At 40.5% G+C, this 27,368-nt stretch overlaps 1 protein-coding gene and 1 pseudogene across 4 annotated transcripts in view; one reads left to right on the forward strand and one right to left on the reverse strand.

The window, feature by feature from the left end:
• The window catches only part of NCBP3 (nuclear cap binding subunit 3), a 43,903-nt gene that overhangs the window by 10,694 nt on the left and 5,841 nt on the right, over nt 1–27,368 (reverse strand). For all 4 annotated transcript variants that reach the window (XR_004960320.1, XM_036268305.1, XM_036268304.1 and 1 more), the window contains exons 4-12: nt 14,392–14,517; nt 11,992–12,120; nt 11,693–11,769; nt 10,641–10,749; nt 7,709–7,808; nt 7,318–7,421; nt 5,259–5,550; nt 3,537–3,691; nt 1,665–1,820 (exon numbers count right to left, since the gene is read on the reverse strand). Coding sequence is in view for 3 of the 4 variants with exons in the window: in XM_036268305.1 (XP_036124198.1) it covers nt 1,665–1,820; nt 3,537–3,691; nt 5,259–5,550; nt 7,318–7,421; nt 7,709–7,808; nt 10,641–10,749; nt 11,693–11,769; nt 11,992–12,120; nt 14,392–14,517 (1,248 nt within the window). In the remaining variant the exon portion in view is untranslated. The remainder of the gene's footprint in view (nt 1–1,664; nt 1,821–3,536; nt 3,692–5,258; nt 5,551–7,317; nt 7,422–7,708; nt 7,809–10,640; nt 10,750–11,692; nt 11,770–11,991; nt 12,121–14,391; nt 14,518–27,368) is intronic.
• LOC118634002 lies at nt 15,912–17,999 on the forward strand (annotated as a pseudogene).

Here is a 27,368-nt window from a genome sequence, read left to right on the forward strand (position 1 = left end):
CATAAGGCAATTAAGTTTTATTTATAAAGAATATAACAATGTCGCCCTGGCCAGTTTGGCTCAGCGGTTAGAGCGTTGGCCTGCGGTCCGGAGAGACCCGGGTTCGGTTCCCACTAAGGGCACGTACTTCGGTTGCAGTTTCTCCCCGGCCCTGGTTGGTCGTGCGGGTGGCAGCCACTCGATGTGTCCCTTCACGTCGATGTTTCTCTCTCTCTCTCCCTTCCTCTCTCTCCCTCCCACTCTATCTGTACAAAAAATGGAAAAATATCCTCGGGTGAGGATAAAAAAAAAAAAAAAAAAAGAATATAACAATGTAGCCTGCCTGGTGTGGCTCAGCGGAATGAGCTCAGTCCCATGGACTAAGAGGTCCCGGTTCAATTCCCGGTCAGGGCACATGCCCAGTAGGGGGCATGCAGAAGGCAGTCGATAAATGTTTCTCTCTTATATCGATGTTTCCATCTCTCTCTCCCTTCTTCTCTCTCTGAAAAAATCAATAAAAACACATTTTAAAAAAAGAATATAACAATGTAGAAATATGACTATGATAAAACGTTATATGAAAAAGCAGGATATGTATATGGACAAAGATTGGAATAGCATAATGAAACTAAAAAGTATTTGTGCTAAATTGAAAGAACCAGGGGTGGGTCTTTTTCCTATTCTCTAAATTTTCCATACTGTTACCATTATTATTATTGTTGTTATTACTACTATAATGATTACAATGGAAGGAGAAAAAATAATTTATTTTTGGCATTTGCTATTTACTGCCTTCTGCTTAACCAAGTATTTCTTTCTTTCTTTTTTGTTAATCCTCATCGAAGATATTATTCCACTAATTTTTATTTTTATTTATTTTTTAATTCTCACCCAAGGATATTTTTCTATTTATCTTCAGATAGAGTGGGAGGGAAGGGGGGGAGAAAAAGAAAGAGAGAGAGAAACATTGACGTGAGAGAGACACATCGACTGGTTGCCTCTTGCATGACCCCAACCAGGGCCGGGGACAATCTGCAACCGAAGTATGTGCCCTTGGCTGGAATCGAACTCAAGACTCTTTGGTCCGTGGGCTCTACTCAGTAACTCTACTGCTGAGCCAAACTGACCAGGGCTATTCTACTGATTTTTAGAGAGAGTGGACAGGCCCAGCCGGTGTGGCTCAGTGGATTGAGCACTGTCCCATGGACTGAGAGGTTCTGGTTTGATACCCAGTCAGGGCACATATGCCAGGGTTACCGGCTCAATCCCCAGTATGGGAAATGCAGGAGGCAGCCAATTGATGTATTTCTCTCACATTGATGTTTCTCTCTCTCTCATAAAATCAATAAAAAACAAAAATGAATACATAAAAAAAAATAAAGAGAGAGTGGACAGGAGGGAGGGGGAAAGAGAGAAATATTGACGTGAGAGATGTGAGAGACACACATCAATTGGTTGCCTCCTGCATGACCCTGACTGGACCAGGGCTAGGGCTGGGGATTGAACCTGCAACCCAGGTACATGCCCTTCACCAGGAATCAAACCAGAGACCCTTTGTTCTGCAGGCCGAAGCTCCAACCACTGAGCCAAGTCGGCCAGGGCTGCTAACAAAATACTTCTATGCTTTACCCATTGTCCCTGTTCTTACCCAGTTCCCATCCCCATCAGTTTTAAGTGTTACTAACCTGATTTCTTCTCCCAAGTATCAGAATAGAGGCCTTTAATGTCTTGCCTGGGAACACCTAACCTACTATGTACATCAGAAAAGGGCTCTCTTCGAATGATGGGGTTACAAGCCTTTTCTGGAGAATGTGGTCTTTTTCCTAACCGCTGGCGTATATCTAGAAAAAAAAGTAATACTGTTACCAAGCATGTGTGTTTTGCTATCTGTGCTGTCAACCTGAGATCTATACAGGGCCTGGTGCAGATCTCCCCGAGTGAGGACAAAGGGCTGATACACTCGAGCTTCTAAAAGCCTTCTCTCTATGCCATGATTTTCAACCTTTTTCATCTCATGGTACACATAAATTAATTACTAAAATCCTGTGGCACACCCCAAAATTTATTTTTTGCTGATTTGACAAAAAGGAAAAAAAAAAGGTGTAATTTTGATTCATTCATATGGGATGACCATTGTTGTATTGGCTGTTGTCATTTATTTATTTGACAGTCTAAGGGAAAAGAGGTCAGTGCCTCTGACTAAATAGTCAGGTATTGCATGTTTTAAAAATTCTTGGAGAACACTGGTTGAAAATCGCTGCTTTATGCAATCAGTCAAGATTGCCTTAAGAAAACTCAGATGTAGGGTTTCTCAGGGGAAAAAATCTTAGCCGACTGCTCCAGAAAGGAATTTGAGGCAGAATCAACTGTCTTTTGTTTTTTACATAGAATCAAGCAGACCAAAAAAGTTTACAAACATTTCAGTTAACCAGCAGTACTACAAAAACCCAGCACAGAAGCCACAATCTTTGAACATATAAGTTCTCAATAAACTCATCACACTTAATAAATGTAATGAGAGTGGTGAGAAACAAAGGATCAAGAGAAGATGTCTCAAATCAAATTTGCTTTTCCTCTAACCACCTCCGAAATCTGCCAGATCTCCTGAGTTCCTTCTCACCATAACAGCAACAACAAAACCACATTTATTTAGCAAGTCATTGTGCTGGGGCTTTTACCCATCTTGCTTATTCTGAGAGAGCAGCATCCCCATCATTCTAGTCCCTCAGGTCTGGAACCCTTGGTTTTTCTCCGTCCTCCCTCACATCCCAGTGCTGAGTCTTCTTCCCTCACAAGGTTTGACGTTCTCGTCTATTCTGTCTCTGTGGTTCCTGACCGAGGCCCTTGTTATTTACTTACTCTATACCCTACCCCACTGTGCTCCCAAGTTATCTTTCTAAAATAGATATAAGATCAGGTAACTTTCTGAAAAAACTGCATTTGCCAACTGAGATCCTATTCCCTCCCCAAGGCCTCACTCTAAAGCCACTTTCCCTGAGAAGCCTTCCACAGTTCTGCTAGTGAATTTCGCTTCCCTCTCTGCTCTCACAGCCCACTGCTTACAGAACTATCAGAGCACTGCCTCCACTCTTCTTTGGGTGGAATAATCTGAATGTGTGTACTTGTGTTTCTCCATCAGAGTTCTATGATGACTCTGCATCCCCTCCAAAAACTTCGAACACCCCTGGCACCTAGCCCTGGGCCAGGCACACAGCAGGCATGGCCAAGTACCCACTACAGGCATATCTAGCTTAAATTCTTAACCACTTTGACATCAACAACTTAGTTTCCATTACCCTTATGTATAAAAAAAAAATACCAATGACATACAGAGTAAAATAAAGGTTAGGTTCAAAAACATTGAAAGCTAATTTTGAAAAGTCTTGATTATTTTTCATGTCCTAAAGTCCAATGCCTAACCCAAAATTTAGAAGTAATGAACCAGAACAACTAAATCTGTCCACAAACAGCAACGTTTTATCTAAAAACCTATCCCTGTCCCAGTTTGCTTTCTGGAGCTCAGAATGAAATCCAGAAACACAACTGAACAACAATACCTGATTTAGTACTGCTGCTGGATGGCCGTGGACGTGTGTGCTGACGTTTTTCATCTAATAAATGTCGGACATCTACAAATTTCTCAGGTGGTAATTTGTTACCAATTCGATTTTTTATATTGCTTGTGGATATAGTATCTGCCCTCATGGAGTTCCTTAAAAAAAAACAAAAACAAAAAAAAACACACATACACACACAAAAAAAACAGGGCACAGTTACCAACTTCAACTATGGGACAACACCCACGCAACAATCTCATATACTTTTGAGGAAACAATGAAATCCCTATCTAAAATAGTCAACATTCACTTACAAATACTCTATACTGATAATTATTTGCTTACAAAAATCATGATCAGCCTGTTGTAGAGACCAGCCAGACGAGCAAGTTCCCAAGTTTTCCAGGGTGGTTTCCACACATGACATCTGTAAGCCATCACAGAGCACGTAACTGTGAGTCCCCTTCTCCTGAGACAAACATTAAGTAGAGGCCTGTAAAGGGCGTGGGGCCTCTGCTCACCCAGGCTGTCACTGGCTGCAGTTAAGATACAACAGAGTCCACAATCCCCCTTTTTAAGGGCTTACTTCTCTGTCAAAGACACCTGCTACCATACTAGGGATTATTTTGGCAGCATTATTTTGGCAGATTTGCTACTACAAAGTTCTATGAAAACTAAAAATAAGGATATGAACAAAGCCATACATACTAGCTTGTTTTTTCATTTCCCCAATTACATCACCAAGAACACTTAGCGAGAACTTCCTTAGATTTCAACTCTTTGAGTTGTGCATGTTTATCTGCCCTCAAGAATTCGCTCCCCCTTATCCCCACTAGTCCTCCAAGAAATGCACATTAAAATAACTTTTTTTTTTGTCCATGAAATTAGCAAAAATTAGAAAGTGGTAATACCTAACATTGGCAACTGTGTAGGTAACAGGTGATTGAATAAAACCTTTCTGGAATGCAATTTTGCAATAGCGCATTTTATTAAAAAAATTTTTTTTCTTCATTGATTTTAGAGTGGGAGAGGGAGAAATAGAAACATTGACTGGCTACCTCGTGTGTGCCCCCACTGGGGAATTGGCCCACAAACTGGGCATGTGCTCTGACCTGGAATCGAACTGGTGACCTCTTGGTGCATGGGTCAACACTCAACCACTGAGCCACTCAGGCTGGGCCCGCATTTTAAAACATGCGAATTTTTCGAGCAATGGGAATTCAAGGAATTTACCTAGTAGTGGGATAGTAAGAAAATAGAAACCTAAATGTCCATCAATAAGTGACTGGGTTAAATAAACCATAATACTGTATTTTGAAACAACGAAAAAATAGCAGATGTCTACAATATATTAAATGAAAAAAGCTTACCACAGAACAATATAAATAGCATAACATCATTTCTGTACAACTATATCAATAATTTCTCCATGTATATGCATGAAACTAGAAAAAAGGTTATTCACCCAACTACTACTAACAGCCCTTATCTTAGGAGAGAATGATTATATAGGTGATTTTCACCTTTTATATTGTCTATAATAAGGATTTCTTCTTGTATATTGTGAGGAAAAATCAAACACTTTTATTCAAACTCTCTAAAGGACTAAAATTAGAACAGATAAAGTGATTATAAAACTAAGAGGAATTAAAAGGAAGTTAGTAATTAGTATTTAAAATCAAATTAAAAGCTAGCACTCAGAAAAAGAAAAAATAATTTTACCTAATATTTTTTAATTGAGATTCCACTTCATCAGCATACATAGTCATTTTCATGCTTTTCTTTGGTGAAGGAGTGGAAATCATTTTCAGTTCTAGATCATAGTCCATTTCATCGGAGTCTGAGCTGCTGGCACTGGAACGCCTGGATGTGCTCCGCTCCCGGGTCTGCTTGAGAGCTGGGAGCTCCTCATGGTACTCTACCACCACCCTGTCATCTGCATCCATGTCCTGGTCTTCCTCCTCCTCTTCTTCCTCCTCCTCCTCAATGGGTTCCTCAGGAACATTCACTAGTCCTAAGGAATTTAACCAAAAAACATTAAGGAAAGCAATGACAAGTCTAATTTTCTATTCACTTCGATGACCATTTTAAAAAGAAGCGGTTCCTATGCCCAAGATTTTACTGACACATTATCTATAACAGTGCCATTCTGATACCTGTAACAGAAGAATGGCTAGGTAAAGTATGATCTAGCAGCCTATGGCATTTTATAAAATTATCTAAAATACAGTCCATTGTCATTATTCAGATTCTATATATGTGAATTTGCCAAATTTATTTCTAATTCCAAAATCTATGTAATAAATACCACAGTGCTTTCATGGTCATTTGTGGACATGTGCAGAACGGCAAAAAAATCTGAGTCACCACACATGTACCTTCCCAGCTGATTATCAAACATGGCAATGCTCTGCCTTCTTGCTCATCTCTCACACTGTAAGGTAAGTGTCCTTTTTGCAGTCTACTGGGTGCCATGTTTTTCACGTTTTTGTGGCATTTGTAGTGATCTCACTGTTTGGTTATGCCAAAACTGTCTAGTGTTCCTAAGCACAAGGAGGATGTAACGTGCTTTAATGGGAAAAGATGTGTACTAGACAAGCTTTGTTCAGACATGCATGAGTTATAATCCTGTTTGCATTAAAATAAAATGTCTTTAAACAGAAAGACACATCAAACAAGGTTATATACTGAACAGATGACAAAAATGGTATGATCAGATTCTCAATGTTTCAGTATTTGCTCCTTCAATGATCACAGTGACTTTACAGACCATAATCACTGAAAATAATAAACATCTATGGTAACTCTAAAGTTCATGAAAAAATGCTTATAAACAGTGGAAGAAGAGAATATAAAATATATGGTCACAAAAATTATAGTATTTATTATGAAAAGAAACAAATAGGAAAAATGTAAAATGAAGTCAATTGTTATATTAGAGTGCTAGAATTAGGGGCAATTTCCTTTTTAATTTCTTTAATATAAATACAAAGATTACATGATGAAATTATCTTAAATATTTTAAAGTAAATGAAACTGAAAAAGTGTAACTGCATTAGATGCAAGTTTCAAATATACCATTTTTGATATACACAATAAAAACGTATAGATGTCACCTCTCCCTGTTCCTGTTACAATGATAAATGTGCATGCATGTTATTCCATGTTTGTATGCTGACTTAGCTAGTTATAGTTCTAAAAGCAAGTAGAAGATCCCACAGGTTAGGTTCAAAATAAAAACAAATCTTTATAAAACATAATGAAAATGGTTCTTTTACAATAAGCAGAGAAATAAAGAAAGAAAGAAGAAGAGAAAGAAGGAAAGGAAAAGAAACCTGAGTCATGATATCCCACTTTTTGGAGGCATTCATGTGCACAAGCCAATAAGCATAGAACGCTAGATATAGCAGCCTATTTTAATTTTCAGATAAATGAACAATACTATCAGCTCATCTGATAAAATATTTTAAAAAATTTTTTCATGCAGCTTTTGAAATAAATAGTAGGAAAAATTAGATTCCTAAGAATAGCTTTATTTTAATTTCCCCTATGTCACATTTGGCCCTTTTTGTTAGAACAGTTTTTATAAAATCATTTGACCTCTTTGTATGGGCAATTTAAAATTAATTGTGACTTGACTTACTTTCCTATATGTTGGCAGAGGGTGAGGGCAAGGAAGAGAGGATGATAAAGTTTGGAACCTTAAAAGACTGTATTAAGAATAAAAATATGATTTCGGGAGCCAAACATGTGTCTACCCAAGAGCTGAGCAGGCAACTACCGGAATGTCGATGTTTATAGGACGTCAAGCCAACATCATCCCCAATCAGGGCTCTCTTCTTGATCACATCCCGTTGAATGCGACGGGAATGATATCTTCGCTTCCTGCAACATTGCCAAAATAAGCACATAATCAAAAACCAACAGGAAGGACCTTGAAACCCACTGATTAATTTCAACTACACCCTGACACAGTGTCAGGTACTGAAACAGAGACATCTGAAATGAAACTGAAGCTCAGCATTCTCACACCATTTACCACAGTTAAGAAACTTGCACTCTTCCCTCTTATCTTCCTTCGAGTCCACACATGGTGTTGACATTACACTGCAGGATACCAACTAAAGGATTGTTAAAAGCTTAACTATTGTATTTTACACTTCTGGACTCACCAAGAATTACTAAGAATTCCTTTCATGCCTCCGTAGTTTGGATTCCCATATTTCATGTAATACTGACTTCTTCTGGCTGCTCCAAGTTCCTTTTTGTCATCTAAAAATTAATTACAACAGTTACCTAGGATTTCCTGTGGGTGTGAAAACTATGTGGAATGGTTTAAAACAAAAAAGATGGTTTTGCATAGCTGGGATCAGATAAGCACAATCTACTATCAAAGGGAAAGATGCACTTTAAACACTCCCTGAGTGCCCGCCAAGGTAGTGCAGGGTAGGGGGCAGGGCAGGGTAGAGCAAAACAGAGATAAATGAGGTAAAGCGGCTGTTAAGGAGCTGACTTCATAGAGAAAATACTAGAAAACACCAACAATACAATATATAAGGTTCTAAGAAGCATGAGAGAGCTTCAGTCCTTATAAGTGCTCAGGAATCCAAAAGGCTTTTTATTTATTAAAAAAATTTTTTTTCTTTATTGATTTTTAGAGAGAGGAAGGAAGAGGGAGATAGAAACATCAATGAGCCCTGGCCGGTTTGGCTCAGCGGTTAGAGCGTCGGCCTGCGGTCCGGAGAGACCCGGGTTCGGTTCCCGCTAAGGGCACGTACTTCGGTTGCGGTTTGTCCCCGGCCCTGGTTGGTCGTGCGGGTGGCAGCCACTCGATGTGTCCCTTCATGTCGATGTTTCTCTCTCTCTCTCCCTTCCTCTCTCTCCCTCCCACTCTATCTGTACAAAAAAATGGAAAAATGTCCTTGGGTGAGGATAAAAAAAAAAAAAAAAAAAAAAAAAGAAACATCAATGAGAGAGGACACTGATTGACGGCCTCCTACATGCCCCCACTGGGGACTGGGCCCACAACCCGGGCACGTGTCCTGATTGGGAATCGAACCAGCGACCTCTTGGTGCATGGGTCAATGCTCAACCACTGAGCCACACTGGCCAGGCCCAAAAGGCTTTTTAAAAGAAGTGGCATTTCCACTGTCCCCTGAAAGGTGATATTCATTTCTGAATGACAACACACCAATAACACAGAATCGGGATTAAAGAAACAGACTATATTAATTCCATATATTTGAGAAATCATTTTTTTCAGTTTATCGTGATTTCCTCAAATTGGCTTAAGGAAAACAGCATAGTTCCATACATATATCTAGAATGCACTCAACCACTCAAATCAGTAAATTAGAAAAGATCCCTTTGTCAGGTTATAATGCCAGTTTATAGGAAGGAAAGGTGGTCAGTGATCACACATAATTTTCATAATATAAAGGACTCTGGCAGCTCCTTGAGCACACTCACTGACTGCAAAGGACAAACCCCAATGGGAATGTATGAGTGCTATGGGTAAACTTAGTGACACAGACTAGTATGTACCCCCAACAAAAAAACATGCCCGAGGAGAAATAACTGGTTCCAGATCTGAGTCAGAGAAAATACAAGTTGGGTCTGGAAAAAAAAAGATGTTTTAGTGTGCCATAAAGAAAGTGAAAGGGACTCTACTGGCCAAATCCAAGACAATTCATGAATCAAAACAATGATAGCAATAGAGGATAACCCAATGAATAAAACTCCATGAGTCTAACCTGATATAAATAAGTAAATAAATAAATGGATAAAAGGGAAAGCTCTTTCCTTACAGCAAGCAGATTGCCAACTAATAAAGAGGATGAAGTTAAAAAAAATCAATGGATGCTAAAGCTACTGTGTGAAAGTTTGATGAACAACAGGCTACTTACATAATCTCAAAGTATTTTCCCACAAATTTTTAAATCACAAGTGGGAAAATAGAAACTTTACAGTAGAGAGAAACCTGGCAATCATTACCTTAACCAAGTGATAAAAGTAAACATCCCCAGGAATGAGAGAAATAAGTATAACGTGCCTCCTGATATAAGGCATGGAAAACAACACAATATCACTTCTGTAGTACTCTTCCCTAAAATGCACAACCCAGATTTAATCAGGAAGAAAAATGAGACAAAAATCAAAGGGCAGTCTATAAAATAATGAGCCTATATTCTTTATGAAATGGTTCAGTCAAGGAAAACAAAGCCAAAGAGTATGTCCAGATCCAGAGAGACAAAGGAGTTATGGTGTACTTCAACCTCAGTCCTGGAGTGGATCCCAGTTTAGTGGGGGAGTAGTAAAAAGGAAAATCCAAATTTATTTGACAATCATAATCATCATCATCATCACCAAAAAATGCTACACATAGCACTCATGTGCCATGCGGTTTTAATACAGAGCGGGGGAATTCTTGGAACAACTGATGAAATCTGAACATGGACTATGGATTATACAATAGTGTTGTATTAATGTTAAATTTCCTGATTTTACAATAAAGATAAAAAAATAAAATAATCTGAAGACATAAAATAAAAATTTCCTGATTTTTATAACTGTGCTGTGTATAAGATAAAGTCCCTGTTCTTCAGAAATACATATTGAAGGATGCCAAAGTAAAGGGTCATCATCTCTAGTTAACTCTCAAACAATTAAAAAGAAACTGTGGTTTAATGTGCACCAACAATCATTGTGCATAAAACACCTTACAAATTATTAGAGACCTGATTTAATTCCTTAGAGAATTAGAGCTGAACAGCACTCTGAGCAATGTCCAGGAGGATATTGCTGTGATAAATAAAAATATACAATTTTAAAAGGTTTTCACAGTTCAGATGATAAACTGGCTGTAAAGCACATGGGGTAAACCAGCTTTGACAGAAAATAACTTACTTTAGCCAGAAACCACAAAAGAATACAAATAGTTAATATTTACTTTCAAAGTCAGAAATTCCAACTCAGGCAGCAAGCCATCATTTGAAGTGACTTTGAGATTATTTGGTCTAACTTCTGATTCAAAAGAGAAGGATGTAAGTCAATAATAAATCACTTTGATTAAAAATAAAAATCAACACCAAATATCACATTTACCTTTTGTAGCAAATCTCATGAATAACCTATTTCCTTTAGCAAGTTTGTTAGCTGGACGAAGATCGTTTCTTAGCAGAGACTCTTCTTCTACCTGAGATAATGTGTCCAACTTAAGAAAAAAGAGAATTTCAATATAAAAATTCAAGACATTTTCACTTTTATTCAGTAGCAAAGTTACCAGTGATTAAGAAAGCATTCTGCCTTTAATAATACTCATCAGCATTACAGCACTAGTTCCTTGGTAGAATTTCTAGGTCAGAGGTCTTCCTGGACCGTTTTGTCAAAAAATAATCTCCATCACTTTCTATCCACTTACCCTTCTTAATTTTCTTCATAGCACTTATCACTTCCTGACATTATATTATATTTCTGTGTATCTGTGTACTGTCTTCCCCGCCAGAATGTAGGCTCCAAGATGGCAAAGACTTGTTTTGCTTGACACTATATCCTTAGCACCTAGAATTTGGTTACAGTAGGCACTCAATGCATATTTCTTAAATGAATACATTTTAATTCTTCCAACAATAGTATATAATCCATTAGAAAAAATGCCATTGCTTGCTTTTTCTTCTTTATTGATTTTAGAGAAAGAGGAAGGGAGAGGGAGAGATAGAAACGTTGATGAGAGAGAACATGGTCTGGCTGCCTCCTGCATGCCCCATACTGGGGATTTGGCCCACACCTGGGCCATGTGTCCTGACTGGGAATTGAACTAGTGACCTCTTGGTGCATGGGTTGACACTCAACCACTGAGCCACACCAGCCAGCCATGCTTGCTTTTTCTTATTTTACTGATTAGATAGTACTTCCAAGTATTTCTCAATAAAATCATCTTCTTTTACAGAAGTATGAGTACTGTTCTAAGATCTCAAGATGAATCCTTCATTACAGTCACACAAACGTGAAGGCCGAGGGCCTGGTGCACCTTCAGAAACTCTAATGGTGAGAACCAGAGGATGAACACAACTTACTAAGTCTTTAAGCCTTAAATAAAAAGATAGTAAGCAGTTTGTTTACAGTAAAACCTTACACTTCTTTTCCCTATTATTTACCTCTACATCACTTGAGTTTTCATCTTCAACTTCTCCTTCTTCAGCCTCATCATCATCTGAACTGTCTTCCTGCTTGTCTAAAATGGAATGTGAGGGATAAGATAAACTTTAACATAACTCCATCTCTTATCATTTAAAAGTTTAATTATTCCCTTCTATTTACTGATAATCCAAAACATCAGGGCCTATTTCAGAAATAACTAGTAATAACTAGTGAAATAACTCTGCAAAGAAACCCAAACCAACTGAGTAAATAACAGGACTTTCAGCTCAAAAGTCCCTCCTTTGTGTTTGGTTACCTTTTTTGCTTTTCTCAGATGACTTGTCCTCATTAGCATCCCTGCTTCTTATCTTATCCAGGTCTGGCAGAGAGCTCATATTGATAAGGGCTCGTGTGGCTGTCATTTCATCCAGCCAAACCACATTACCTAAAATAAAATGCAAAATAAAACATTACATCACATCCAAATGGTTAAGTTTTCTGACACCAGAAACTGCATCATATTCACTATTACAACCTCATCTCGGTATGGATAGCAATAAACACACAAAACAACTAATGAAAAGACTAGAACGTAGTAGCAAAACCTCTTTGATGAAATTAGCCTTGGGCTACATTCCCAAACTGAGTTCCACAAAAGAATGGTCAAAGATTCTGCCCTGGCTGGTTTGGCTCAGCGGTTAGAGCATCAGCCTGCGGTCCAGAGAGACCAGGGTTCGGTTCCCACTAAGGGCATGTACCTCAGTTGCAGTTTGTCCCCGGCCCTGGTTGGTCGTGCGGGTGGCAGCCACTTGATGTGTCTCTTTCACGTCGATGTTTCTCTCTCTCTCTCTCTTCCTCTCTCTCCCTCCCACTCTATCTGTGCAAAAAATGGAAAAATGTCCTCGGGTGAGGATAAAAAAAAAAAAAAAAGATTCTAAGAAAAAGGGTTTGTATATTAAAACTGCCTGGCACACAGAACTATGTGTTAGTGCTTGATGAAAATGATGATAATAATTATCAAATAAATTTAGATTATCCTCTATGCCACTGCCTCTACAGGGAAGCCTACTGTTCCTTATCATCCAAACATGCCTTTTTAAAAAATTTATCTTTGCCTGGCCAGTGTGGCTCAGTGGTTGAGCGTCAACCCATGCACCAAGAGGTCACCGGTTCGATTCCTGGTCAGGGTACATGCCCAGGTTATGAACCCAATCCCCAGTGGGGGGCATGCAGGAAGTGACCAATCGATGTTCTCACTTACTCACTTATCGATGTTTCTCTCTCTCCCTCCCTTCCTCTCTCTCTAAAATCAATAAAGAAAAAAAAATTTTTTTTAAATTTATCTTTATGGTTGAAAGTATTACAGATGTCCCTCCTTTTTTACCCCATTAACCCCCTCCTTCCCATTCTAGCCCCCCATCCTGCCTTCACCACACTATTGTCTGTGTTCACTGGTTATGTGTATATGACATGCTTTTAAATAATGTTCCCCCATTGATGATGGCACCATCATGGGATATATAGAAAGGAGGCATTAACAGACACTTGGCTTTGTAGCAACTAACTGAATTTGCTTCTTTAAGGAAGATAATTTAGCAAGAAAAAGGTTTTGAGAAGTCTTGTAAAAAAGAACCCTGTTTATCTGTTTAAAACAGCACTTATACCCGGCAGGTGTGGCTCAGTGAACTGAGCGTCATCCCATAGACTGAGAGGTCCCAGTTCAATTCCCGGTCAGGGCACATGCTCAGGTTTTGGGCTGGATCCCCGGCAGGGGGTGTGCAGGAGGTAGCTGATCAATGTTTCTCTCTCACATCGATGTTTCTATCTCTCTCTCTCCCTTCCTCTCTAAAAAAAAAAAAACCAATAAAAATATATTTAAAAAAAAATGTTTAACAACCCCTGATTTGAATAATGTAAGCTAAGGAAAAATTTAAAAAGGACAAAAATCTTCTACTCAGTCATGTTCCTTCTTATTTCAATGAAAACAATGAATCCCACATCTCCCAAAGCAAGCAGCAGGAAAAAGCAATCTGCTACACAGGGCACAACCTAGTAGGTCAGCAAGCTGGTAGTAAGTAAAGCCAGACTAGAGGTCAGTCAAGACAAGAAGTCAGCAGAATGGTCACCAGAGTCAGGACAGGCTTGGAGTGGGAGGCAAGTTAAAATTTACAGTTGGTTCACAAGTTAAACAGCCCACAGGTGTGTACAAGCAGGTGAAGTTCCAGAAAACATAGTCCAAAGCAATCAGCGATGAGAGGTCTGGTACAGTGTCAGCAGGTTCTGATGCAGTTCTAGGTTAGAGACACTGAGGCAGAACCAGCCTCTGAATAAGCACATGGCAAGTTGCAATGACAAAGCCTAAAGCCCTAAAAACGCAGCCCTCAGCCCAAGTCTATACAGCTGGATCCAGCCCTTTGTTGGGAAATTGTGGGAGTTAAAGAGGCATCACGTTCACTGAACTCAGATGCCAGCAATCAGCTTTCTAAGCCCTGGTCACCACCGCCAAGCTGACTTGGAATACTCATGGGGTATAATTTGGCAGACTAGTTAATGCATCTGGTTCTCATCAACGGGCATTTTTTCTCTCCTATGCTAAGAGCACAGTTTAGGCATAGATAAGTAGTCTGGGCCATAATCATTCACCATATGAGATGGCAAGAACACTTTTAAAATAATAAACAAAAGTATATTCAACAGAAAACTTGGGTATACTTACAGGATGTATCATCCAACCATTCAATGTGAGCTGGAGGATATTCTTTAAAATAGGAAAAGATATCCTGGGTACTCATCTCATCTACTCCGCAAATATAGATCGTCTCCAGTCTCACTTTGGGGATTGCTAAAAAAAAAAGATAGAAAAGATGAGAGAATGTTCCCACCCACTACTGACATCTCACCAGTACTCCATTACACAGTTCAGATAATATGTGGTTAGAAAAGAAATGTGCTGAAAGAGATGACATTTATTTCAAAAGAAAATGAGATACAACAAGAAGGTACACTCGCCCTGGCCGGTTTGGCTCAGCGGTTAGAGCGTCGGCCTGCGGTCCTGAGAGACCCGGGTTCGGTTCCCGCTAAGGGCGCGTACCTCGGTTGCAGTTTGTCCCCGGCCCTGATCGGTCGTGCGGGTGGCAGCCACTCGATGTGTTCCTTTCACATCGATGTTTCTCCCTCTCTCTCTGTTCCTCTCCCTCCCTCCCACTCTATCTGAACAAAAAATGGAAAAATGTCCTCGGGTGAGGATAAAAAAAAAAAAAAAGAAGGTACACTATTTTAATTTTTATCACAGACCAAACAGCATTAAATTTCAGAACAGAAATTTTGGCTGAGAAAAATTAAACAAGTATCATTGATAAAATAAACAGTACCTCTCTCCAAATTAATCTGTAATAATTAAAGCAATACTGCCCTGGCCGGTTTGGTCAGCAGTTAAGAATATCAGCCTGCGGTCCCAAAAGACCCAGGTTCGGTTCCTGCTAAGGGCACGTACCTCGGTTGCAATTTGTCCCAGGCCCTGGTTGGGTCATGTGGGTGGCAGCCACCCAAAGTGTACCTTTCACGTCGATGTTTCTCTCTCTCTCTCTCCCTCCCGCTCTATCTGAACAAAAAATGAAAAAATGTACTCGGGTGAGGATTAAAAAAAAAAAAGCAATACCAAATTCATGAGCATCGCCATGCACCAAGAGAGGTCGCTAGTTCAATTCCTGGTCAGGACACATGCCCAGGTTGTGGGCCTGATCCCCAGTGGGGGGCATGCAGGAGACGGCCAATCAATGTTCTCTCATCGCCCTGGCCAGTTTGGCTCAGTGGTTAGAGCGTCGACCTGCAGTCCAGAGAGACCCATGTTCGATTCCCGCTAAGGGCATGTACCTCGGTTGCAGTTTGTCCCCGGCTCTGGTTGGGTCGTGCAGGTGGCAAACACTCGATGTGTCCCTTTCACATCGATGTTTCTCTCTCTCTCTCTCCCCATCCCACTCTATCTGAACAAAATATGGAAAAATGTCCCTGGGTGAGGATAAAAAACAAAACAAAACAAAATGTTCTCTCATCGATGTTTCAATATCTCTCCCCCTCTCACTTCCTCTCTCTCTAAAATCAATAAAGGAGACACCATCTTAGGGCTGATCCGTGGTGGACATTTTCAGAGCAATCGAACCGCAGTCTGTCTTCCCCGTACTGTCTCGTGTGAAAGCCTGAGCTGGCTGTGTAGCTTTCTCTCTTTGTCTCATAGTCATGTCCACCAATGAGAATGCTAATTCACCAGCTGCGCGCCTTAACAGGTTCAAGAACAAGGGGAAAGACAGTACAGAAATGAGGCGTCGCCAAACAGAAGTTAATGTGGAGCTGAGGAAAGATAAGACGGATGACCAGATGCTGAAAAGGAGAAATGTAAGCTTATTTCCTGATGATGCTACTTCTCCACTGCAGGAAAACCGCAATAACCAGGGCACTGTAAATTGGTCTGTGGAAGACACTGTCAAAGGCATAAATAGCAACAATTTGGAAAGCAAGCTCCAAGCTACTCAGGCTGCGAGGAAACTGCTTTCTAGAGAAAAACAGCTACCCATAGACAACATAATTCAGGCTGGTTTGATTCCAAAATTTGTGTCCTTCTTGGGCAGAACTGACTGTAGTCCCATCCAGTTTGAATCTGCTTGGGCCCTCGCTAACATTGCTTCTGGAACATCAGAATAGACCAAAGCTGTAGTAGATGGAGGCACTATCCCAGCATTCATTTCTCTGTTGGCATCTCCCCATGCACACATCAGTGAACAAGCAGTATGGTCTCTAGGAAACATTGCAGGTGATGGTTCAGTTTTCTGAGTTGGTTATCAAGTATGGTGCAGTTGACCCACTCTTGGCTCTTCTTGCAGTTCCTGATATGTCATCTTTAGCATGTGGTTACTTACACAATCTTACCTGGAGCACAGCACAGGTGTTCTATAAATACTTGGTGAAATGAGTTCAACAATGGGAACAAACACACAAATAGGACATTTACCAAAAAAAGAGGGAAAAAAAGGGTTGCACTAATTGATCTGAAGAGATGTGGATGTCTCCACTTGGCTTTTCCAGTTCTTGTACTCTAGACTGAATGAATGCTGAAATTTCATGTCATTTTCAGACAGGTAGTGAATGGGTCTGTGGTAGAACTTGAAATGAGGGGTCTTTAAAGAGCAAATATTCTCAATAATAGACTTTTCCAGATCTTTGTTGCAACAAGAATCCTACACCCCTGTTAGATGCTGTTGAGCAGATTCTTCCTACTATAGTTCGTCCCCTGCATCACGATGACCCAGAAGTATTAGCAGACAGCTGCTGGGCCATTTCTTACCTTACTGATGGTCCAAATGAACGAACTGAAATGGTTGTGAAAACAGGAGTTGTGCCCCAACTTGTGAAGCTCCTAAGAGCTACTGAATTGCCAATTGTGACTCCTGCGCTAACAGCCATAGGAAATATTGTCACTGGACAGATGAACAGACTCAAGTTGTAATAGATGCAGAAGCACTTGCTGTCTTTCCTGGCCTGCTAATGAATACCAAAACTAATATTCAGAAGGATGCTACATGGAAAATGTCAAACATCACAGCTGGCCACCAGGACCAAATAGAGCAAGTTGTGAATCATGGATTAGTCCCTTTCCTCACTGTTGTTCTAAGGCAGACTTTAAAACATAAAAGGAAGCTGTATGGGCTGTGAACAACTATACAAGTGGTGGAACAGTTGAACAGATTGTATGCCTCGTTCACTGTGGCATGATAGAACCATTGATGAACCTCTTAATGGCGAAAGATACCAAAATTATTCTGGTTGTTCTAGATGCCATTTCAAATATCTTTCAGGCTGCTGAGAAACTAGGTAAAACTGAGAAACTTAGTATAATGATTAAAAAATGTGGAGGTTTGGACAAAAGTAAAGCTTTGTAAAACCATGAAAATGAGTCTGTGTACAAAGCTTCACTAAAGATGATTGAGAAGTATTTCTCTGTAGAGGAAGAGGAAGATCAAAATGTCCTGCCAGCCCTGGCCAGTTTGGCTCAGCGGTTAGAGCGTCGGCCTGCAGTCTGGAGAGACTCGGGTTCGGTTCCCGCTAAGGGCATGTACCTCGGTTGCAGTTTGTCCCCGGCCCTGGTTGGTCGTGCGGGTGGCAGCCACTCGATGTGTCCCTTCACGTCGATGTTTCTCTCCCTTCCTCTCTCTCCCTCCCACTCTATCTGTACAAAAAAAAAAAAAAAAAAAAAATGTCCTGCCAGAAACTACCTCTGAAGGCTATACATTCCGAGTTCAGGATGGCACTCCTGGGACCTTAAACTTTTAGAATGAACAGCTGAGGCATCAAGTTGTCTGTTGTGTACTATGTGTGGTATAAGTTGGTCTTACTGTTTCTCTACTAAGAACTCTTTTTAAATGTGGTTTGTTACTGTAACACTTTTTACAATGAAACTATACTTGAACAGCTCCAAACTGTACATATTGTATGAAGCTTCTGCCCTCAATAGGTTTCTTATTTCTATGTGGAATTTCACATCTTGCAGTGTCCTGAAAATAAAGGATTAAATTCCGCCATTTTTTGTTATTTAAAAATAAATAAATAGAATAAAGGAAAAAAAAATTTTTAAAGCAATACCAAATTCAACAGAATTATTCATTAAACCTGAAAGCTGATTGTAAAACTTTTAAATGTGTGTCAAAGAAAAATGTGCACTAGTTAAGGTAATATCTGAAAAAGAGATGCTGCCCCTGGATATAAAGCAAAGAAGGAAATTAAAGTAAAAAACCCTACAAATAATAATAAAAAAAAAAGACAGCTTAAAATAAAAATGGGCAGAGAACATGAGCAGGCGATTCACATAACAAGAAATACAATAAATAAATGAAAAGATGGCTGACCTCGCAATCAGAAAAATGAATACTAAAACAATATCCCAGTGTTGAATGACTAGAATTTTTTAAAAATTCATGTCTTTTATTATTAATTGTTGGTAGTGTGGGGGAAAGAGCCACTCTCTCTGCTGGTGGCAGTGTGAAGTGGCACAGCTACTCTGAAGGACAAACTGGGAGTGTCTATTATAAATGCAATTTAGCACATGCTCTACAGGCACAGGCACTCCTCAGTACCTACCCTAAACACATGTGGATTTACACAGTCGCTTACACAGAGATGTTTGTTTTGTCATTTTAAAGAGTGAAAGGTTTAAGGGGAGCCCATGTAGGTGTGTCCAGACAAAATCAGGCGATACCTTCCTGCCACCCAGATTATGAAGATGGAGATACCATCAAGACCTATAAATCTCAGCAAATCTTTATTAGTGAACTGCACTGCAATAGTGAACAAAGGCCCAAATGAGACACAGGTGTTCACAATGGATATGCAGACTGGGAAACTGAAGGAGTTAGACCAGGGGCCTTCTCAGTGCTTGGAGCTAAAAGCCATGAGTATGGATAAAAAAGATCCCACAGGAAGTAGAGATGGAACAAACAACAGGGAGAGCTCCTGGAGATGGCAGAGAAAACAGACTGAGGATCAGGGAAAAGGTATCTTGTTGACCTGATAACAGGGTTTAATCATAAATGAGACAAGCAAAAAAAAAAAAAAAAGACCAAAAGAAACTACAAAAAATAAATATCAAGAGCATCACAGCATTGTTATAACATTATAACATTTTTATTAAAAAAATAAACCCTGCTCTGGCCGGTTTGCCTCAGCGGTTAGAACGTAGGCCCGCGGACCTGAGAGTCCAGGGTTCGGTTCCTGCTAAGGGCACGTACCTCGGTTGCAGTTTGTCTCGGCCCTGGTTGGGGTTGTGTGGGTGGCAACCACTCGATGTATCTCTCTCATATCTATGTGTCTCTCTCACATTAATGTTTCTCTCTCTCTCTTCCTCCCTCTCTCCCTCCTGCTCTATCTGAAGACACATGTAAAAATGTCCTCGGGTGAGGATAAAAATAAAGAAAGAAACCCTATGGTCCAGCCGATGTGGCTCAGTGGTTGAGCATCGACCCATGCACCAAGAAGTCGCCAGTTTGATTCCTGGTCGGGATATATGCCCAGGTTGTGGGCCAAATCCCCAATGGGGATCATGCAGGAGGTGGCCAATTGATGTTCTCTCTCATCATTGTTTCTATCTCTCCCTCTCCCTTCTTCTCTGAAAAAAATCAATACAATACAGAAAAAAAATCCCTATAGTGGAGGAAATAGCGTAAAAACAGAAATAAAAAATGGTCAGGAATAAAATTTCTGGTCTCTGATGTCTTTATTTTACCTTAAATATCCTTTTATTGATTTCTGAGAGAGGGAGAGAGAGATAGAAACACTGATGTGAAAGAAATACATCGATCGGCTGCCTCCTGCACGCCCCCCAGCACTGGGGATTGAGCCTGAAATCTGGGCATGTGCCCCGACCAGGAATTGAACTGGGACCTCTCAATCCATGGGACAACACTCAATCCACTGAGCCATACCTGCTAGGCAGATGTCTTTATTCTACACTTGATCTTAGCCAAAAGGCCAAGAAGCGATCAGATGTCTTTATTCTAATGTACAGAGAATGGTATACACATCTAGAAATGGGAAATAGACAATCTTGTTCAAAAGAATCAGGTAGAGATACAAAAGCTATATCACAACAAAGATAAACTAGTCTCAATCAGCTGGAAGATAGGGAAGGTTCATACTCAAAAGAGAAACAAACTGACGGTGGCAAGACCCACTAGAGATGGAAACTGTTAAGCTCAACATCTGATGGAAGACCACCAAAGAAGAATGCTCACCCTGGCCGGTTTGGCTCAGCGGTTAGAGTCAGCCTGCAGTCCAGAGAGACCGGGGTTCGGTTCCCACTAAGGGCATATATCTCGGTTGCAGTTTGTCCCGGCCCTGGTTGGTCATGCGGGTGGCAGCCACTCGATGTGTCCCTTTCACGTAGATGTTTCTCTCTCTTTCTCTCTGTTCCTCTTTCTCCCTCCCACTCTACCTGAACAAATAATGGAAAAATGTCCTCGGGTGAGGATTAAAAAAAAAGAAGAAGAATGCTCAATACTTCCTCACCTTGCTGACAATGTCATTGTTTAAAATAAAGCAGAAGCCTAGGTTTGTGCCCAACCGATGAGAAAGGGCCAACTGCCGAGACGGCAGTGAACAGATAGATTAGGAAATGAGAACTGGACATTTACTGAGTACTGACTACAAGCAAGGTACTGAGGGCATCATGTTGGATTTTTCTAATAGGAAAGAAGACAATGAATAACAGGTAGTAGGAAAGCAGATTTCTGAAGATCCAGGGGAAAGGAAGCCAATCCCATGGTCTTAACTAGAATGATTAAAAAATTTAGAAGAAACTATAAATATAGTTTCTTCAGAGTATGAGAGGTGATCCCAAGGAAAGAGAAGGCAGCAAGCTTAGGTGAGAACAATTTGCAAAGGAACACATACGGGAGACAGACAAAGGGCAAATTACTAATGACAAATGTAAAAGAATTAATGTAAGAAATGTAAGAATCGAAAAGACTAACATCAGGCTATATAAAGTCATGGAAAATACAGATGGCAGACTGTCAAGTGAAAAGGAAAGGAAAAAACAAAAACAAAGTCAGAGCAGAAAAGATTATAAGGAAATACACAAAATGTTGACAATGACTGGATTTGGCAATAGACTGTGGGCAACTTTTCTTCTTACTCTCCAAGTTTTCTTTGGTGAACAGGATCGTTTGTGAAACATCTAACAAAGAAAAAGGTACAGTCCAGAAATACACAGGCTCATCAAAAATGCTGAAGGCTTAAAAAAAAAAAAAGTATTTAGAACAACATTGCTTTGGGAAGATGATGCAGGAAAAAAGGCAGAACTGGTGATCTATTTCTCCTAACTGGCAGTAAAATAGCTATCTTTAAGTAAGAACTAAAATCCAAGACAGGTCACAACAGCATAAGAATTAGTTTTAATAAATTTAAATCTTCTAGTCCAGAATTACACCCCGATATACAGACTGAAACACACAGTGTGGTTTCAGAATTAGTAATTTCTCAAAAGTCAAAGGGAAGCAGTACCTCAAAGCCTTGAGAAGGACTGAATCTGTAATGATTTTCATAAGAGGAAAAAAAACAACAGATTGAAAAGATTAATGTCACCCTGGCCAGTGGCTCAGTTGTGGGTTCAATCCTCAGTCATAGCACATACTCAGATTTGATCCCCAGTTAGGGTATGTCCTGGAGGCAATTGATGGATGTGATGTTTTTCTTTCAAATCGATGTCTCCCCCCCACCTTCTTCTTCTCTCTCTAAAATCAATAAAACATATCCTCAGGTAAGAATTTAAAATCAATCAATCAATCTATCTATCTATCTATCTATCTAAAGATTAATGTCATTCTCTGAGAAATTTTAAAAGTAGCTTATCAAACAGAATCTATGATCCCTTAAGAAACTAAGTCTCTCCCATAGGAAATGACATGAGTTCACTGAGAAGTAAGCCATATAACTTCTTTTCTTTTTTTGGCAGTATTATTAGGCCAAGAAATTCAAATATCATAGATGATATTCTATCTCAAGATCATTAAGGCATGTAATCTAGTTACTCACGACAATAAAATGAAATGTGGGCCTGATAATAAAATAAGACTTATAATTTATGGACCTAAGTTTCATGACATGATACGGGATTACCCTGATCAACATTTACCAACAACTGGATCAAGATGCAGAAGCCTGGCATACCAAAGTGAAGACTATAGGTAAAATGTCAAAAGGTACAGTTAAGATGAAAATGAACTCAACAGAATGAAATGTTATCTTGAAATTATAACAAGATGTAATTTCATAGGAATAAGTAAGTAATTTTTTTTTAATGTTTTTATTGATATTTTGAGAGAGAGAGGAAGGGAGAGAGAGAAACATCAATGTGAGAGAGAAACATCCATTGGCTGCCTCTTGCACACCCCACACTGGGGATTGAGCCTGCAACCAGGGCGTGTGCCCTGACCGAGAATCAAATGGGGACCTCTCAGTCCATGGGACAATGCTCAATCCACTGAGCCACACCGGTGGGGCAAGAAAGTAATTTTAAAACATCGCTTCAAGCACAAGACAAGAATGATTGCTTAATGGGTAGAATTCCTGGGGAAAAGTCCTGGGTGCTGCCCTGGCCAGTTTGGCTCAGCAATTAGAGCATCAGCTGGTAGATCAAAGGGCTACTGGTTGGAATATGAATCAAGGGCTTGTACCTGGGTTGCAGGTTTGATCCCCAGCCCTGGTTGGAGTCATGCAGGAGGCAACCAATCAATGTCTCTCTCCAGTCAATGTTTCTCTCTCCCCCTCCCTCCCTTCCACTCTATCTAAAAATCAATGGAAAAATATCCTCAGGAGAGAATTAACTCCCTCCCCCCAAAAAAGACCCGGGTGCTTTGGTTGACTAGAAGGTGAGTACAACACTATTGAAGTGGTTAGGACAGAAAACTGTGGTACAGGTCTACATCCTCTTCATGAATCCAACCATATCTGGAATCTGCACCTGACCTTATGAAGGACATTTAGAAACTGAAAAGAGTTTAGAGGAGAGAGACCATAAAGTCAAGTCACATAAAAAAAAAGTTTAGGAAATGGGCTTACTGCCCATTCACCTGAAGGATTATTATGTGAATGAGAAAAGGACTTAATGTTGTTTGTTCTAAAGGTCACAGATTAAGTAACTCATACAAATTACTAGACAGCAATTTCTGTTCAACATGAGGAACATGTATCAACATGTATCCAAAACCAAAATTGACTGCTTCATAAATAGTTCTGCCATCACTAGGAAATGTTCTGGCAGAAGCCAAAAGACCATTGAGAACTTTGCCAAAAGGCCTGCAGTGCTGGGCAGGAGGTGAATTTTGATGATCGCTGAGGTCCCTTCCAACCATGAAGGCTTTGATCTTGGGGATAAGGAAACCAAAGCTGCTTGACAATGAGTCACTAAAAAGTAAGTAGCAAGTCACTCTTGATGCAGAATGCTCTAGTGCAGCATATTCCACACTCAGTCCCTGAGTGCTGGCAGAGGTTAGGAACAAAGGCTTCTGTCAGACCAGCCTTCAAATCTCAGCCTTGCTACTTAACAAGCTGTGGGACCTTGGGCAAGTTTCTCGACCTCTCAGCACCTTAGTTCCCCATCAGGAAAATAGAAATGGTAATTACCTTCCCTTCACAGGACTGCTGAAAGGATAAGTTAACCACACAGCAGAGTGGCATACAGTAAGCATTTATCAAATGGTATCTTTTATTACTGCTGCTGGTATTAAGAAGCAGCAGTAACCTGACACCTAATGTAGGTAGGCCACTTAGATGACTGCTTGGAAGATGGAAAATGCTAGATAATGATAATAACATTTATTGGAGACTTACTATGTACCAGACACCACTCTAAGAACTGTAACATTTTGTTAGAGCCTCCCAACAATCCTATGAAAACTACTGTTATCTGCCTCTCCATATGAGCAAGCTGAGTTTCTTAGGGGCTAAATAACTTTCCCAAGTCACAGAGCTAGAAAGTAACAGGTCAGGATTTGAACACAGGCAGTAAGGCTTCAGAGCTCACACTCTTTTTTCAAAATTTTTAATTGATTTGAAAGAGGGAGAGAGAGAGAAACATCGATCCATTGCCTCTCACACATATGCCCTTACTGGGGATCAAACCTGCAACCTGAATATGTGCCCTGAATGGTAATCAAACCTGCCACCTTTTGGTGTACAGGGTGATGCTCCAACCAACTGAACCATCCTGGGCAAAACCCACACTCTTAACCACAACATCTTGACAGTACATTAGAATGACCTAGGGAGGTATCTCTGGGACCTATCCAAACCCTTCGCTCACCGCCCATCCTCATTTACACTGATCTGGGATAGGCAGCAGGGTTCTCCACAGTTCAGGAACACTATAGGCCAGTGGTTCTCAACCTTCCTAATGCCTCAACTCCTTAATACAATACAGTTTTTCACATTGTGGTGACCCCCAACCATAAAATTATTTTCGTTGCTACTTCATAACTGTAATTTTGCTACTGTTGTGAATTGCCATCAGAAATATGTGTTTTCCGATGGTCTTAGGCGACCCCTGTGACAGGGTTGTTCGACCCCCAAAGGGGTCGCGACTCACAGGTTGAGAACTGCTGCTATAGGCCATGCTGCCTTCCGGATGAAGAACAGGTTATAAAGAGCAACTTGTCCCAGCTGACATCCAGGTAGATCTATTGCTTTTTTTTTTTTTTTTAATCCTCACCCGAGGACATTTTTCCATTTTTTGTTCAGGTAGAGTGGGAGGGAGAGAGAGGAACAGAGAGAGAGAGAGAAACATTGATGTGAAAGAAACACATCGAGTGGCTGCCACCCGCACAACCGACCAGGGCCGGGGACAAACTGCAACCGAGATACGCGCCCTTAGCGGGAACCGAACCCGGGTCTCTCAGGACCGCAGGCCGACGCTCTAACTGCTGAACCAAACCGGCCAGGGCAGATCTATTGCTTTTTAAGAATAGCTTTAGAACTGTGAGATTAGAACTGCTTTAAAAAAAATTTAAAAATTTTTAAAATTAAAATTTAACCCCAAAAGTGATCCCATTCAGGTACATATCATATTACTGTTTTATAGACAAGGAGACTAAGACCTAAAAAAGTTCAGTAACTTGTCCACACTCACAAAGGAACTGAGAAAAGATTCCAGGAAGGCTTTGGCACCCTAAAGAGTTCCAAAAGAGGTGAGAAATTTGAGTGGGTTGTTAGGGATGCTTCACGGAGGAAATGACATCTGTACAAGACAAAGCATGGGACAAGGAAGGAGAAAATCAGCAGAATGAAAGGCAAGAACTGCCACACAAATGTTCACAGGACTAGAAGTAAACAGGTGCGGTGAAACTATGGTGCTTTCAAGGTGAAGTTATAAGAGAAGCTTCAGAGCTCAGCTCAGGCCCAGACTGAGCAGGTGCACGAATGCCAAGCTGCACAGCTATCCTTGGCCTTCACAAGACTTTTCCTGAAACAGGAGTCCACTCAGGTAGATGCCTGGAAACCCAGCCTTCAAGGGAAGAAAGGTCATATTTCCAACTTGAACTCATTATGCAGGAAAAAGCATAAAGCAGCATCCAGAGTTGAGCTCTGTATCCAAGCTACTCTATCCACTGGGAAAGACCGAGGAGGTTTGGATCTTTGCTATCATATCACATATTATAAGGCAATAAAACAAAGTAGGGAAGAACAAGGCTTTAGAGTCATATAATCCTAGGTTGAAATCCTGACTCCACTTTCACTATCTATATACCCTCAGGCATTTCTTAAACTTCTTTGAGCCTATTTCTACTTTTTTGCAAAACAGAAATAAAAAATATATTCCTCATAGGGTTGTTGTGAGAAATGAATAAGAAACAAATAAGCACCCGGCCAGTGTGGCTCAGTGGTTGAGCATCAACCCATGCACCAAGAGGTCGCTGGTTTAATTCTCGGTCAGGGCACATGCCCAGGTTGTGGGCCAAATCCCTGTGAGGGGCATGCAGTCGGCAGCCGATTGATGTTCTCTCTCCCTCTCCCTTCCTCTCTCTAGAATCAATAAAGAAAGAAAAAAAAGGAAACAAATATGCAATATGACAATTAACACTACATAGTGAGAGCAAGTACCCCCAAAATATTAGCTATTCTTTCCTTCATTCAACATGTTTTTATCAATCAAACAAACCTAGAGAAACTCACACAGCAGAACACAGACTGTTAACATGCATTCAGAGGTCTGCCTATTAAGCCCTGCACGAATACCCAAATTTGCAAATACAACAGAGGGAGACCTTTTGTATTCATGGATTTATATCACTGTAGAACAATAAATACAGCTATGAACTCACTAAAAAAGTAATAACAATTTTCCCTTTATTTTATAAATTGCTTCAGAAGAATGGGGCAGATTACTCTATATAATTCAGGGTGAGTTCCAGGAAGCAAAACACTTATCCTAACAAAACACAAAAATAAAATAGGCCCTGGCCAGTTTGGCTCAGCAGGTAGAGTGTCAGCCCAAGGACTGAAGGGTTGTGGGTTTGATTCCTGGTCAAGAGTGAATACCTACGTTGCAAGTTTGGTCCCCAGCCCTGGTTGGGGTCGTGTGGAAGGCAACTAATTGATGTGTCTCTCTCACATCTATGTTTCTCTCTCTCTCTCCGCTGCCCCCCCTTCTACTCTATCTAAAAATCAATGAAAAAATATGCTCAGATAAGGATTTACAAAAATAAAAAAATAATAATAAAATAAACCCAGCTGGTATGGCTCAGTGGGTTGAGTGTCGTCCCATGGACTGAGAGGTCCCAGTTCAATTCCCAGTTGGGGCACTGTTGAGACACAGCTGGGGCACAGTTGGGGTATAGTCGGGGCACATGCCTGGGTAATAGGCTCAATCTCCCGTAGGAGGCGTGCAGGAGGCAGCCAATGGATGTTTCTCCCTCACATCTATGTTTCTATCTCTCTCTCCCTTCCTCTCTCTCTCTCAAAAAAAAAAATAGCCCTGGCCGGTTTTGCTCAGTGGTTAGAGCGTCGGCCTGAGGTCCAGAGAGACCCAGGTTCGGTTCCCGCTAAGGGTGCATGCCTCGGTTGCAGTTTGTCCCCGGCCCTGGTTGGGTCATGTGCGTGGCAGACACTTGATGTGTCCCTTTCACGTCAATGTTTCTTTCTCTCTCTTCCTCT

This window comes from Molossus molossus, unplaced genomic scaffold, assembly GCF_014108415.1.
Source record: "Molossus molossus isolate mMolMol1 unplaced genomic scaffold, mMolMol1.p scaffold_m16_p_19, whole genome shotgun sequence".
In the NCBI taxonomy this organism is placed as follows: Eukaryota; Metazoa; Chordata; class Mammalia; order Chiroptera; family Molossidae; genus Molossus; species Molossus molossus.